The sequence below is a fragment of the Panicum virgatum genome, chromosome 4K (assembly GCF_016808335.1).
Source record: "Panicum virgatum strain AP13 chromosome 4K, P.virgatum_v5, whole genome shotgun sequence".
NCBI classification, from domain to species: domain Eukaryota; kingdom Viridiplantae; phylum Streptophyta; class Magnoliopsida; order Poales; family Poaceae; genus Panicum; species Panicum virgatum.
Window position 1 is genome coordinate 8,212,102 of NC_053139.1, and position 14,630 is coordinate 8,226,731.

Consider the following 14,630-nt stretch of genomic DNA (forward strand, 5'->3'; position numbering starts at 1 on the left):
GCAGCCTGCCGGCGGCGAGCCTGGGCACCTGCCCTGGGTGGACGGGCGGTGGATCCGCCGGAACAACTAATCCAACCACCGATTGACAACAAATACATGCATATTAAGCCATTTTCTTACCTCGATTCGATGCTCTGGCGCTTCAATTCCAATTCTATCTGTCACCTCAACGATTCTTGCCGCTACTCGTCCTAGTCGCCGATGCCTTCCGGAGCTGCGCCGACGCCGACGTTGGAGAATAGCCTAGCGCCGTTTGCCGGCCACGGACAGCCACCTTCACGAGCCGATCTAGGCGGGAGGCATCCCTTTTTGGCGGGAGGCAACCTGCTCCGGCGCTCCACTGGCGGGAGGCAACCGTCTCGGCTGTTTGCGAGACCGCGTCCGTATTCTACTGGAAAGGGGCTTCTCTCATCGCGATACATTTTCCGCATTCGCAACTCAACTGTGTGCTGCTGGAAATAGCATAACCAACCTATCAGCTACCGTCCGCGTCGACAGGACAAGCCGGGCCTTTAACCGTCGCTTTCCCATCATCCCCCACCCGATCGCCGACGATGGAAAACCCGACGCCCAGGCTCGGCTACTTGCCTGTCCGACCGACGCGCAATGCCCGTCCACCGACGGCGGCCGGGCGGCCTTCGTGCGCGCCGACGGAGCACAGCACCGGCACCGCCGCGTCGCGCCGGCGACTGCCGCCGGGACGTCGTCGGCACCGCCGCGTCGCGCCCTCGGGTCGGCGGCTCGGCGTGGCGTGGGCGCGTGGCTTGGCCCCGGCCGCGGGCGGCTGCCCCCCTGCCGTTCAATGCCGCGTCTGGCGCGGGCCCCGTGCCTTTCCGGCCTCGGGGACGGGCTGCGCGTAGATAGCCTGGGCTGCTCGTTTTTCTTGTGCCGATGAATCAGCCACCGGGTCATGCTGTCAGTGCCCCACTGGTGGGGTGATTCCGGATGGAATCAGGATCCCAGAATCGAAACGGGGTTTCTTTTCAACAAAAAAAAAAGAATCAAAACGGGGTGTAGTTTTCCAGGACATGGCTGGCAATCCATCCTGAAAATGTACCAGGACCTGCCGTGCCATGTGGCCCTGAATTCGTACGATCTCTTTTCTTCTTCTTTTTTTATTGCAAAATATAAAATATACGGACCGAGCCATTGACAATATGCGCTTTAAAGACGCGCCGATCTGCATCTGGTGATCCCATTTCCAGCTTGATGGCAGTCGGTTACGGTTCCGCGGCCACTACCCTCACTACGGTTTTTGCCGTCCCCGCCACGTCACGCGCCGCGCCGCCGCCTAGCAAACAACTTTGCATGCTTTCCCTCTTTTTTTTTTACCTTTACACAATTCAAGTACAGGATTAAAGCGCCACGCCCTTGCCTTGCTTCGACCGCACTCCATGGATCTCCACCTAGTACTCCGTACTCTACTATAGTACTAATGACTGTATGGCCAGACTTTCTTCTCGGAATGCTCACTTGATTAAGACCAACAATCCGGTAAGTAAACAAATAGAAAAGGGGGGGGGGATTGGTACTTTGATCATGAAGGTAAAAGCTAGTGACCCAGTGGATCGTAGAAAAAAGACGCCACGACAACAAACTGACGGGGCATCTAGCCACACAATCAAGGAGGGTGTTTGGATCCATATGCTAAAACCCCAAAGTGTTAAAATTTAGCACTATCAAATCCAATTGGGAGTACTAATGAGCATGTTAAATTTTAGTCAATACTTAAAAACTTCAGCAAAAATACAAATGCTAATAGATGCTAAAATTTAACACTAAATTTTAGCCCGTCCGGAACAGAAGTATCGACAAGATCGAATCTCGGAAAGCAACTCCACACCGGAAACAGCATCCAGGCCATCACAGATCGGAGCTTTTGCGATAGCATCGTCAGCATGCTACATGCATGGTCGGTGCCCCGGCCGGCCGGCGATCGATCACAAGCTAAGGGCCTGGGGACGCCGGTTTTGGGGCGCTTGTGAGCCGCAAAAGAACGCTAGGGTAGTAATTTGATACTATATGCCATGCACCACTAGATCGTTATTGTGTTCCATTAGACCCTGATCTCTACAATGGCCAGGCCAGGTGGACGGTTTAGTACGTTTCTGGCCCAGCGGCGGCTCATGCTCGCAACCCCATTGCGTTTTGACCCGGCCGGCCCTGCACTGCCCGTAGCGGAGGCCAGCCTTTTTTTTTTTGACGAATTGCTCCACGCGCGTGCATGAGTGGATCGAACGTTACGTTGCAGTGGACGGGATGAACACAGTGGTGCCGAGTGCGTCGTCGAGTGGGCGCCTGCAGTGGCAGTCTCCTTCCGAGCGTAGACTGAGCTTTCACGTTTCACCCCCGTGCTTGACGAGTGTGCCCTGCTAACCAGCATTATCTATCCGTTGCTGCGTGCGTTTGGGTCGATTGGTCAAAATTCAAATTATGGAGGACTATCGTCCGTTTGCAATGGATACTAGATTTGTTTCTTTTTTCATAAAAAATAGAACGAATCAGGATAGATTTCAGGGCGAACTATTCAAAATTCCGGTCGAGAACATATCGAAATTGCAATTGCTCGAGCAAGCCCGACGAGCTTCATCTGGGCTGGCAAAGCACACGGGACTAGCTAGATAACGTAATTTTTCCCACTTTATGATGCAAAAAGCAGCCCCTACGCTTTTGGACCGGCTCGCCTACAAAGTCCAAACGCTACTGCACCGAAGCCCATTCCCGCTTGACCGCGTGGCCCCCACAAAGTAGCACATGTATGTACGGGCACGGCAAGCAGAGGCGCACTAGCTAGTGTGAATGTAGTATTACTACTACTAGGAGTATTCATTTATTTGTCAATGGGCATTTATGTCAAAACGAGGCAAGAGGACTGACCCAGCCACCCTCCACCAGTCCACCGTACCACAGCGGCCGTTGTGATCTTCGATTTCCCTTTTTCTCCCAAGATAACGCACGCAGGAGAGGTGAAAGTGCAAGCTCCTCATCATAACATAGGACTACGTGACGCTCGAGGCTCTCAAGACCGCTTGTAATTTTTTTTTTCTTATGACATTTCGTAATGCTCTAACCCTTTCGATGCTAAATTTTACCCTAGGCAATAATTTAATGCGAGAATTAAACTAAAGGGAGACACACTTATGTGGCATTATGGTGTCGCGATGGTCACCGACGTTTAGTCAATTCTAATACGTTTAGTCAATTCAGTCAGAGTAACTCCAGTTGAGTGACTAAATGGGCTTTTATATGAAAATTTAGTCGGTGGATATCAAAAATAGATTTCCAGCAGGGGGCAAATGAGCTTCTGCTTCCATTTTAGTAGGCCTTCCAAATTTCTCAGCCCACCCTCCCAATTTAGTGCCTCTCTATTTGGGCTGCCAACTGTGGGTCCCACTTTTTTTTTCCCTTTCCTTCTTCCCCGCCTTCGTTCGCTAGGCGCCCGATCCCGCCGGCGGCGGCTGGGCTCGATCCCCGGCGTCGCCGCACCAGGAGCTCGCCGCCGAGATCCTCCACCGCTGCGGCCGCGTCATCGACGCTACTAAAAAAAGATTTTCTGAGGCGGTTGAAAACAATTTTTCGAGGCGGGCACAGGCAACCGCCTCAGAGGTTCCGTCACGGAAAATCCTGATTTTCCGAGGCGGTCAGCCGCCCGCCTCTGTTAATGGAGAAAAAAACAAAAAAAAAAGAAAAGCCCGGCCCGTCGAGCCCATCTGGGCTGTCGGCGCAGCCCGCGGCCGCCGTCGCCGGGGCTGCCGCGCTGCTCCGCCGCGCCGGGGCCGCCGCACAGCTCCGCACCCCGGCATGCCCGTCTCGCCGCCGTTGCGCCGTCGGAGCCGCCGTCCCCCGCCCGACGCAGCCCGTCCCGGCCGGATCCGGACGTGCCGCCACCAGATCCGCCGCCTCCCGCCGTGGATCCGGCCATTGACAGAGGGTAGAGGGGGCCCTGCCCCCGCGCGCCGCCATCGCCGGGAGGGGGCCCTGCCACCGCGCGCTGCCGTCGCCGGGAGGGGGCCGTGCCTCGCGCGCCGCCGTCGCCGGGAGGGGGTCCATGCCCCTGCGCGCCGGCCCCCCCATGCGCTGCCTCCGCTGGAAGGGGGCCTTGGCCCCGCGCGCCGCCATCCCCGCTCGCCGGATCCGGCCGCACCCCAGCCTCCGCCGTTCGGCTCGTGGTCAAGGCCCGTGCCGCCTTCCTCCACGGCGCCGGGGAGCCGCCGCCGCTGCTCTCTCGCACCTCTGCGGCGATGAGTGTGGGGGCTGGATAGGGGCCCGGCCTCGAGGGATCTGGGAGGGGGAGAGAGAGAGGGTGGGGAGGTGCGGTGGCCCGTGGGCGCTGAGAGGGATGGGGAGAGAGAGAAGTGTGATAGAGAGATGTGTTGAAACCCTAAATCCTCTATATATATAGATATTCTTGTAACTGGGCTTCTTGAGCTAGCGGGCTGCGCCCAATTTACCAAGGCGGTTGAGCTACAATGACCGCCTCGGTTAATATATTTTGCGAGGCGGTTAGAAAGACCGCCGCGGTTAATATTAAATGACCGCCTCGGTTAATCCGAGGCATTAACCGAGGCGATTAAAAGGTCTGCCCGCCTGTGAGGCAATTTTGAAGTGCCTCGCAAAATAGAATTTTGTAGTAGTGCGCACTCAGGGCCACCGGCGGCGCTCGGTTTCGCAGGGGGCGCGACGCGGAGGTCGTCAAGAAGGTGGTGACGAGCCGGCGAAGCACTTCGCCGCGCAACCGTTGAAGCCGGCGATGGCAGACCTCTTGTTCCTCTCCTATCATGTCAAGGTGATGGCCGATAGGCGTTCAGCGAAATCGATGCGCTTGGTGGAGTACCGGGCGTTGGCTCTTGAGGCTTTACCAAGATTTGGAGTCCCTTGGCTTCGTGGGAGGCGGATTTGGAAGCTGCAAGTGGCGACGATGGCGTGCCACCCGCAGGGAGGGGCGCCGCTGCCCGCTGTCGTCGACTTCGGCTCCAGCTCCTTGGGCTCCGCCGACGCGGAGTCCATGTCACAGGGGGCAGAGGGGTTGGTCACCGCCGTCGGAGGCGGGGCTTCCTCGAGCTCGAGGGCGTGGGGTAGGGAAAGGATGAGTGGGAGAGGTGTGTGGCGTGCTGAGAGGATGACAGATGGGGCCCAGTTGTCAGTTGGAAAATGGAAGTTCAATTTACTAGGCCCGCTGGAGTGGAGGTCCATATTTGAGTGAGTAAAATTTAGAAGTGGGCTTCTAAATGGGGATTTGGTCACCCAAATTTAACAGTTCTACTGGAGTTGCTCTTCTACATTTCTTTAAAAAAAATTCAGTTACTACTCCCTCGCCATAATTAGGATGGCATTAGCATCGCCATAATTAAGACGTAGCCACGCGTCCCTCGCCACGAAAGGCGAATCACGTGGCAAAGGATTTCGCGCCGCCCACTTCGCTCGTCCCGTCTGGCGGGCCCACCTGTCGGCACCTCCCCGAATTCTATGCGGCCGCGAGCACGGGCACGGGCACGGGCACGCGCGTCGCGAGCCGCCCAGCCAGATGGTGCCACCGAGGGCCCGGCAAAGATAGCAGCGGCGTGGGTCCCGCTTTCTCAGGAGCGGCGGCTTTTATATCTGCTGCGTCCGACCCTTCTTCATCTGATCATGTTTTTATCTTTTGATGAGAGTTTACTACACATTTTCGAATTTAGCTCTTATTATGTGATCTAGATAGGCTCCATTTTTAATTCGATCGCAATTAGTGAGATTTTAGCTGCATGCTTCTGCCTCGATGCCTATCTACGCCGTGCTGCTCGATGAGACTCCAATTAGACAGGGCTTCTCCCCATCCAGTACGATTTTGGAGGTGCGCAGGAAGGAGGTCTTGAATTTGCATCATCTTGGAGTCCTTTGTCTGGCATTCATTCCCCATCCATCGTCCTGCAAACCAGTTCTTGGTGTTTTGACTTTCATCCACCCTGATTCATTTGGCGCGTGATTGCTGCCGTGCTGTACACAAGATGGAGGTGCAACCGCGCCCGCATGGCCGCATCAAGGAACCATTCTTGCCGACCATGCGGCATGGGATTTTATCTGAAATAACACACGGTCTTCTAGAAGCATGAGAGGAAAGTTGTATAGACAATAATTTTACATATTGTACAAATGACGCATGTTATTTATCTTATTATTATTACATTGACTGCACATAACACAGGCACATGCCACGTATACATCAGTTGTCTATACCACTGTACATGGCCCTACAACGTGTCGACATCCATGTAAGTTCCCAAACTTAGCTTTATTCTTTAAATTTGTCGGCATATTATCTTATTCTCGCAAACAAATATATAGACACTCACATGCTAGGCCAGAGTGGTTTCAGAAGGAGTAAATAATTACAACAGCAAATTCATCATCTATGTTTTCCCTTTTTAAAAAAATTGAACTAAACATCATCTTTGTTTTGTAGAAACCGGTAAGCGCACACGATAAAAGAATACTAGGAAAGTCGCCCATAAAAGTTGCAAGTAATGCGGGGGACATTTCTTCGTGAAGTTGCACCGCTTGCTTAACTATTTTGACCATTGCAATCTTGCAGTTTCTCTTTTGACCTTCCAATGACCCCTTCTTAACAAAATCTAAACAGATTGTCTGTTATTTCCTGGCTCCCCGAAATTACTATAGCCACCACCCACCAACACCCCCAAAGCTCCCCAAACCACTCGCCGTCTTCCCCTCCTCCACCGCCGCCACCACCAGCGCCGCGGCCACTCTCGCTTGCCAGCCCGTCGCCTCCGCCCCCCCCCCTCCCACTCCACCCGCTCGCCGCGCTCCACATCTCCCGGAGCGCGGCGCGCCGTTGCCCCGGCGCCGCCGCGGCCCGGGCGGCATGAAGAGCCTGTGGAAGCAGAGCGGCGGCCTGGTGTGCGCGGACGCCGGGCCCCTAAGTCCGCTCGGCGGCCGCGGCTCGCGGCGCCGCGCCAGGCTCACCCTGTACGGGTTCGCCGCCGCCTTCGCCGCGTTCACCGCCTACGTCGCCCTCGCCGCGCCCTCCTCTGCGGGCGCCGGCGAGGCCGCGGGCGGCGCCTCGTGGTTCGGCGGCGTGTACGCGTCCACGGCGCCGTACCGCTCGCAGATTTCAAGCTTCTTCTCGTCCATCCTGCCCGCCGACGCGCCCGCGCCCTCGCCGGGGCCGCTGCGCGCCCCGGCAGGCGGATCGGGCGGCGGCGGTGGCGAGGTGAGCGGTGGGCCAGTGCCAGGGGGCAGCGCGGCGGGAAGCAACAGCTCTGCGGCACATGAGTCTGGGAAGCAGTTGGGCAGTAGCGCTGGTGCTCCGATCGGCAATGCCGGCGGTGGGAGTGTGCCTCCCGCCGGCGATTTGGCCGGAACCGGCATTAGCGGCAAGGGCGGAGGCGGAGCTCCGACGAATAATTCTGCGTCGAGTGGCGGTGCGCCGAACGGCGCGGTGGATCGGAATAATGGAAACACCGTCGTTTCCAGTAGTAGGGCGGGAGGCGGCAGTGGATCTCCAGCCAGTAGTGCAGCCGGAGACGGAGCCGCGGCGAAGACAGGTGAGCAGAGTGTTGATACGTCTGTCAAGCAGTCGGGAAGTGGAAGCGGAGCCCCGAGCAACGCTGCTGCCGGACAAGGCAGTCCTGTGAGAGCCGAGGCCAAAGTTGGAGATTCTGTTCCCAGCAATAATTCTGCTGGGAGTAGCAGCTCGGAGAAGGTTGATTTGAGCACCGGATCTTCTAATAATCAAGCTGGAAATGGAAGTGGCGCTCCAACCAGTGGTTCTGCTTCTGGAAATAGCAGCTCGTTGAAGGCACAAGGTGCTGTTGGTGCCGGGAGCAGTGGTTCTTCTGGAAATGGCACGGAAAAGAAGGCTGATCTGAGTAAAAGTTCAGATGCTCAGCCAGGGAGTGGAAACGGAGATGCAAGCCATAAATCAACTGGAAATTCTAGTCTGGTGAAGAGCACAGATACAAAGGCTGGTTCGAATAACAGTTCAGATGCTCAGCAAGGGAGCGGGAATGGAGATGCAAGCGGTAAATCAACTGGAAGCTCCCGTCCGGCAATGAGCACAGATCTGAAGGGTAGTTCAAATAATGGTTCAGGTGCTCAGCCAGGGAGTGGAAGTAGTGATGCAAACCATAAATCAGCTGGAACTACTCTGGTGAAGAGCAATAACGGAGGCGAGCAGAATAGTACCAGTGCGAGTGCTGTTCCAATTAGGAATCAAACGGGCAGTCTGGCATTGGCAGGGGAGAAAGAAGTTGGATCTCCAACGAAGAACAACACAGTTGTAGCATCTTCGGCTGTGAAGAATCAGGAACAGACAAGCAGTGGAATTGCTTCTGGTGGAAGCAGTGGTACAGTGAATAAGCAGAAGGGTGATGGTACTCAGGGGCAGGGCAATGCTGGTTCATCAAAGGACCATTCAGCCCAAGCAGTCACCTCAAAATCTGGAAACAACAGTAAGGGTAACGAGTCGACAATAAAACAGGATGGCGGTTCTAGTGGAAACAAGAAAGCTGATTGGTTCAAACAGGTGGCCAGTTGTGATATGTTCCATGGGCATTGGGTTAGGGATGACTCGTACCCTCTCTACCCGGAGGGATCGTGTCCTCACATTGATGAGCCCTTTGACTGCTATCTAAATGGCCGACGAGATCTAGCTTACCAGAAGCTCCGTTGGCAACCCAGCGGATGCAGTATCCCAAGGTGAGGATAAGGTGTTATTAGAGCAATGCAAAATGATTTTAGTGATTTGGTTTCAAGCTAGGTCTGTAATGTGCCCAATTATGATGTTGTTGTATCAGATTGAACCCGACCGACATGTTGGAGAGGCTGAGAGGAAAACGACTTGTTTTCATTGGTGATTCACTCAACAGGAACATGTGGGAATCCATTGTGTGTATTTTGAGGAATTCTGTCAAAGACAAGAGGAAGGTTTTCGAGGCATCTGGCAGGCGTGAATTTAAGACCGAAGGCTCGTACTCCTTCCTGTTCACGGTATATACTTTGAAGTTCAGATTCTATACTACACATGTGTCTGTTCATTGAACTAATTAGTATTGTTGCCTAATTGCCTTTTCCATTGATGACTTTCAGGATTATAACTGCAGCGTGGAGTTCTTCCGCTCCCCATTCCTAGTACGGGAATGGGAGATGCAAGTCAGTGGTGGAAAGAAAAAGGAAACTCTTAGGCTTGACCTGGTTGAGGAATCGTCTCCGAAATACAAGGATGCAGACTTTCTAATCTTCAATACTGGCCATTGGTGGACACATGAGAAAACTGCTCTGGGGTGACTCACCTTGACTGCTCTTTGGTTGAACAAGCATTCCCTTTTCATTATTGATTAAATACTAATGACAGATTGAATGCGCCACAGGAAGGACTACTATCAAGAAGGCAACCATGTGTATAGCGAGCTTAATGTCGTGGATGCCTTTCATAAAGCTCTTCTCACCTGGTCGAAGTGGATTGATGCCAATGTTAACCCCCAAAAGACCACTGTGTTATTCAGAGGCTACTCAGCATCTCATTTTAGGTGTGCATTCCCTTTTCTATTGCAAATTACCATGCTATATTTCATTTACGTCAGCTGAACAAATATATTGCTGCTGTGCATCCCCACTATGCAGTGGCGGTCAATGGAATTCAGGTGGAAGCTGCGACAAGGAGAGTGAACCAATAACAAATGAGCAGTACCTTTCAACCTACCCACCAAAGATGAGCATTTTGGAGGATGTGATCCACAAGATGAAAACTCCAGTTGTCTACTTGAACATAACTAGAATGACTGACTACAGAAAGGACGCGCACCCTTCCATCTACCGCAAGCAGAACCTAACTGACGAGGAGAGGAGATCACCTGAGAGATATCAGGACTGCAGCCACTGGTGCCTACCTGGAGTACCAGATTCCTGGAATGAGCTGGTTTATGCTCAACTTTTGATCAGACAGCATCAAATGCGCCAACAATAAAGGCAAGTAGGATTTTTTTGCTGGGTGCTTGTATATGATCTGTTGTTGTCTAGGATAATAGTCAACACGCTGATCAAATTAAGATCCACACGGGACCTTGGGTTTTTTCTAAATCCATATAGAGAGTAAACTGTGTCCAGTTAGTGTTACCTCTCAATACCAGCACGGATTCTTCAGTAGAGGCTTCTGGGACGTCATATTGTAAAGTTGATATCTAGCTATAATCAGAAATAAGAAAATAGTATAGATAATAGATGTGATGATATAGATGCTCATGTGTCTTCTGTGATTCCCTGCCTGTTCTCTGTGTCTAAGGTTGCTTCCTTCAGAATAGACTTTAATAGTTTTTTTACCCATTCGAAGTTCATGTCTAGGAATGAATCTGGGATTGGGAAGATCTATTTTAGATGAAGATCTAACTGTTGGAAAATGGTAGGCTTTAATGCCTAATGTACGGGTGATAAAATATCTTGCTGGGGTTTAAAATGTACAGATCGCCCTCCAGTGCCAGCATTTTTGTCCTAGTGAACAATGTACTAGGAAGTACCTACATGCCATTCACGATGCATATTGAAAGTTCGAAGGACGTGCCTTGCCATTCACGACGCGGAAAGTTAATGTGCCTAACCGCTTGACCTTACGAGGTTAACTTCTGGTCTGCATTTGTTCCTTCTCTCCGAGAAATTCTGGTCTGCTCTTGCTGCTGAATCCTTTCAGCATTTTGCACGGCCTTTCTGGGTTGAAACACGTTTGCGGAGATTTGTCAACTCTCAGTCGTTTATGGCCTGCTCGCAGCTCGCTGTAGTCAGGAAAAAAAAACTTTTGAAAGTTGATTTTTCTGCTTTCCGCAGATAACACCATGGGCTTGCCGCTTGTGGCATCTGTGTTGAAGCAGGAGATAGTTTCGTGGTACGCATAAGCCTCATTCTCGTCATCTCGTGTGCCAATTGATAGCTCAGTAGCCTCCATTTAAACCCTGCCGTCAGTGATCATCAAGCCGTCTTTACTGAATCCTCTGTTAGCGCGTCGGTAAATTCGAGACTCAAACAAGGTGCCGCCGCATCACTGGCTCCGTTGATGCTTGACCTCAACGTGAGTGGTGCTACTAAAGCCAGTCTCACTGGAAGTTTCATGGGCAAAACTACCTAGACTGAGAATTAGGTAACTGTGCCAGATGAGTTTTATCACTAGAACTCTGCTCACATCCCATGAAACTTCATCATTCTCTCTCCTTGCCATATCAGCAAAAATAATAATATTTAATATCATAAAATCTTCCATGAAACTTCCATTCAGGCCTAAACAAACAGCAGTGGCAATGGCATGCTTGTCAGGTAGTACTAGGTTTTTTTTTGAACACACCGTCAGCTAGTACTAGTGTGCACTGTAGAATAGAATTCCTTTCGCTACGCCACAGCCGCCGTGTACAGTTCAGAGCCCATGGGCCAAAGAGCCTGCGAATCAATCGGCGCGAGCATCCTTCGAGCCCATGGAAGGCCCTATCCGTCCTCTTCCGTCCTTCCTCGTCTGGCAGATCTGTCGACGCTGGAGACACGAACTCCATCTGCGATCCCACCCCTATCACCAAAGCTGCAATTTTTGCCGTGTTCGCGTCCTTCTCCCTCGATCTGTTAACGTGCCCTTCTTCCTTCTCGGTCCTCCAATCTGGCCACCGTTTGGCGAGACCAGCCAGAATCACATCAATGGCTTGCCGAAACCGCATCCAGTTACGCCGGCCCGATCCCGAGCCCCACCAGCACAGGCGCGGAAACGCCCACGAGGCGTCGTCGTCTATATATGGGCTGCCAACTGTCCGGCGCCCCCCCCCCCCCCCCCCAGCCAAGCTCTCTTCGCTTTCCGCCAGTTTCTCGCCACTGCTCCGCCTGACTAACTCGCTCGCCGCGCCCCCACCTTCGATCTGACCGTCCGACCCTTTCTTTCAAGTTTCAAGATCCACAGGGAAAGCAAGAACAGAGAGAGATGCAGGATTTGATATTTTGATCACAGGAACCGGTTTAAAAACCGGTCGTGATTTGGCCAGTAATGCTTGATCGTGTGGGTCGGATCTCGATTTCGCGGGGTTGTTTTGTCTCATTGCCTGTACTCCCCGCTATACTTAAAAGTCTAAAACCGACACATTTCACCAGCCTTTTCACACCCCCACACCACACCACACCACACCTGCACACCACCAGAGCTCCCTCCCAGGCGCACATGCCGTCGCGCGATCTCTTACGCCAGTGACGGCCTCGCGCGCGGATCAAGCCAAGACAGCGGGCAGTGCTGGGAAAAACTGCACCATCTACCACTACTCTACACTTCACTGCTGCATCCCCACAAATACGCGCAGGCACGAGGCGGCATACGGAACCAAAAGCTCTCCCTCTTTAATTTGCACCCTCCCCAAATCTCCCATCTCCGACCATTGCCACCCTCCTCTCTCTCTCTCTCTCTCTCTCTCTCTCTCTCTCTCATCCATGAGGATCAGGAGGCGGCCACAGCCCGCGCAGCAGCCGGGCTCAGATCCGACCATGTCCACCACCGCGCCGCCGACGCCGCAGCGGAACGCGGCGAGGGGCCGGGGGTGGCTCGGGGCGGCCGGCGGCGGCGGCGGCGAGGATCGCGAGGCGAAGCCGCTGCGCGCGGGCGCGGATCTCGGGCACAAACCCGGGGTCGCCAGGCGCCTGGCATTGCCGCAGGTGCGTCGCGTCTCCTGGCTCTCTCTGCACTCTGCAGCAGCTCCGGTTCTTGCGCAAGTTGCATTGCACCCCGCGGAGGAGGTGGCCAGATCTAGCTCAACCCGTTGCGTCTTTGTGGCTCTCTGCTGCGCAGGACGGCGGCGGCAATGCGGCGGCGGATCGAGGCGGGAGCATGGGTGGCGCGCAGCAGCATGGAGCTGCAGCTGGTGCTGATGATGGTGGCCGCAGGAGGTACGGATTAAACAGCTGCAAAAGAAAGACACCTTGCAATTTTGACTGCTCAAAAGATACAGAACTAAAAGAAAAGGGAAAGCATTCTAGGTTCTTTTCCTTTTGATCTTCTCTGTTCTACTAGTGTTCTTCTATCTACTGCTTTCAAAGTGGGCGATGCAAATGTGCAGCAATGCCAGCTTGACCCATGAGGGAGGCCACGAGGGACACCAGACACGGACCCAGTTATTTTAGCGCGCCACCCCCACCCCCCCTGCGGTCAGACAAGCAGGCACACACCCTGTAGGCACGTCCTCCCATCCATGATCCGTCCACGGCTCCACGTATGATTCTGTTCCCGTCGCCCATGCGCACGTCTTGGTTGCTTGCTTGTTTGCCTTGCCTCGCGCTGCCACTTTGGAGTGCTCCTTGTCGATCACCACCAGCCTAGCGGCTTTGGTGGTATCCGCGCGTGGTCACGCTTTGGCCCCTGGCGGCTCGGTGCACGTCCAGAGCCGATGCACATTGCCGCCACCTACCTGTTTGGTTCGGTTATTTTTTTTTATTTTTTAAGTTTTTTTCCTTTGGAAATCGGTCGTGCTGAAATGTCTTTGTACGAATGGTATGTCTTGCACTTGCAGATTCGGTGCCGTGAGTAATGGGCATCGGAATTTGGACAAGAAGGACGGCGTGGCGTGCGTCGGTGGTGATGCCGAGCCGGTGGTGGCGGCGAAGGCGGAGGAGCGCGGGGCGAGCAACGGTGGGCTACAGCTAGCGTTGGTGCCGGTGCCGGCGGTGGCCGTGGCCGGCGGCGGTGGGGCGAAGAAGCGGCGCGGGCCGGCGGTGCTGCTGGAGGGCTCGCGGTGCAGCCGCGTGAACGGGCGCGGGTGGCGGTGCAGCCAGCCGACGCTGGTGGGGTACTCGCTCTGCGAGCACCACCTCGGCAAGGGCCGGATGCGGAGCGCGGCGGCGGCGGCCGCCGCGGCGCGGGGCCGGCTCGGGCGCACCGAGCATCACGGGGCGGCCAGGGCGGCGGTCGTCGTCCCCGCCGCGTTGGGCGCGGCCTCCATGGTCACGATCGCCGCCGCGCCGCCGCCCAGCAGGGCCGAGGCGCCGCCGAGCCTGCCGCCGCCATGCTAGGGGATCGGGCCGCCAGATTCTTTCTTTCTGGTGGCGCGTTTCGCTGGTCGGCGACGCGAAAATTCAATTTGATCCTCGCTGCAATTCTTTTGGTGGGACTTTGAATGTCGGCGGTGGCACGGAGCAGGAGCTGGTGCCGCAGTGCGGCAACCCGGGCCGGCGTCCGTGGCCGGTCTCCGCCGTGCCGCGCGGCCAGAATTATTCATTGCAATCATGCAAGTTTCCTGCGACTGTGTGCTCGGTGATCTTTCAAAACAAAAAAGAGGGACTGTGTGCTCGGTGCAACTTTGGGGGCAGGAATTCTGAGGGCTATTATCAGTCATGGAAGTGCTAGAAAATGACGAGTGACGAAATGGAGGGCTGGAAGTTGGGATAAAAAATTCAAAATCAACTAATAATGCTACGGATACACCCTTTTTCTTTACCTTTTTTTTAAAGCACTTCTTTACCTTTCTGAAACTGTCTTTTGTAGCCATGGTACAGACGTACAGTCGCAGTAGTACTTCCATGTGTTGGTTGTCGCTTGTCAGAAGCAGCATGGTGGTAGCGAACGGACACCGCTGCTCTGAAGTCTGAAGCAGCCGGCCGGAGGGGAGCCACCGAGCCAGGCAGGCAGCAAA

General features: G+C 54.3%; 2 protein-coding genes across 2 annotated transcripts; both read left to right on the forward strand.

Moving 5' to 3' along the window:
• The first annotated feature begins 6,808 nt into the window (after nucleotides 1-6,808).
• On the forward strand, nucleotides 6,809-10,236 carry LOC120704610 (protein trichome birefringence-like). Its single transcript, XM_039989069.1, has 5 exons — nucleotides 6,809-8,694; nucleotides 8,793-8,985; nucleotides 9,085-9,278; nucleotides 9,366-9,524; nucleotides 9,619-10,236. The coding sequence occupies exons 1-5, from the start codon at nucleotides 6,860-6,862 to the stop codon at nucleotides 9,959-9,961; spliced, it is 2,724 nt and encodes a 907-aa protein (XP_039845003.1). The 5' UTR covers nucleotides 6,809-6,859; the 3' UTR covers nucleotides 9,962-10,236.
• A 1,768-nt stretch (nucleotides 10,237-12,004) lies between these two features.
• LOC120701844 lies at nucleotides 12,005-14,310 on the forward strand. Its single transcript, XM_039985653.1, has 4 exons — nucleotides 12,005-12,016; nucleotides 12,085-12,660; nucleotides 12,794-12,891; nucleotides 13,512-14,310. Exons 1-4 carry the CDS (start codon nucleotides 12,005-12,007, stop codon nucleotides 14,008-14,010), a joined length of 1,185 nt encoding a protein of 394 aa, XP_039841587.1. The 3' UTR covers nucleotides 14,011-14,310.
• The last annotated feature ends 320 nt before the right edge of the window (nucleotides 14,311-14,630 follow it).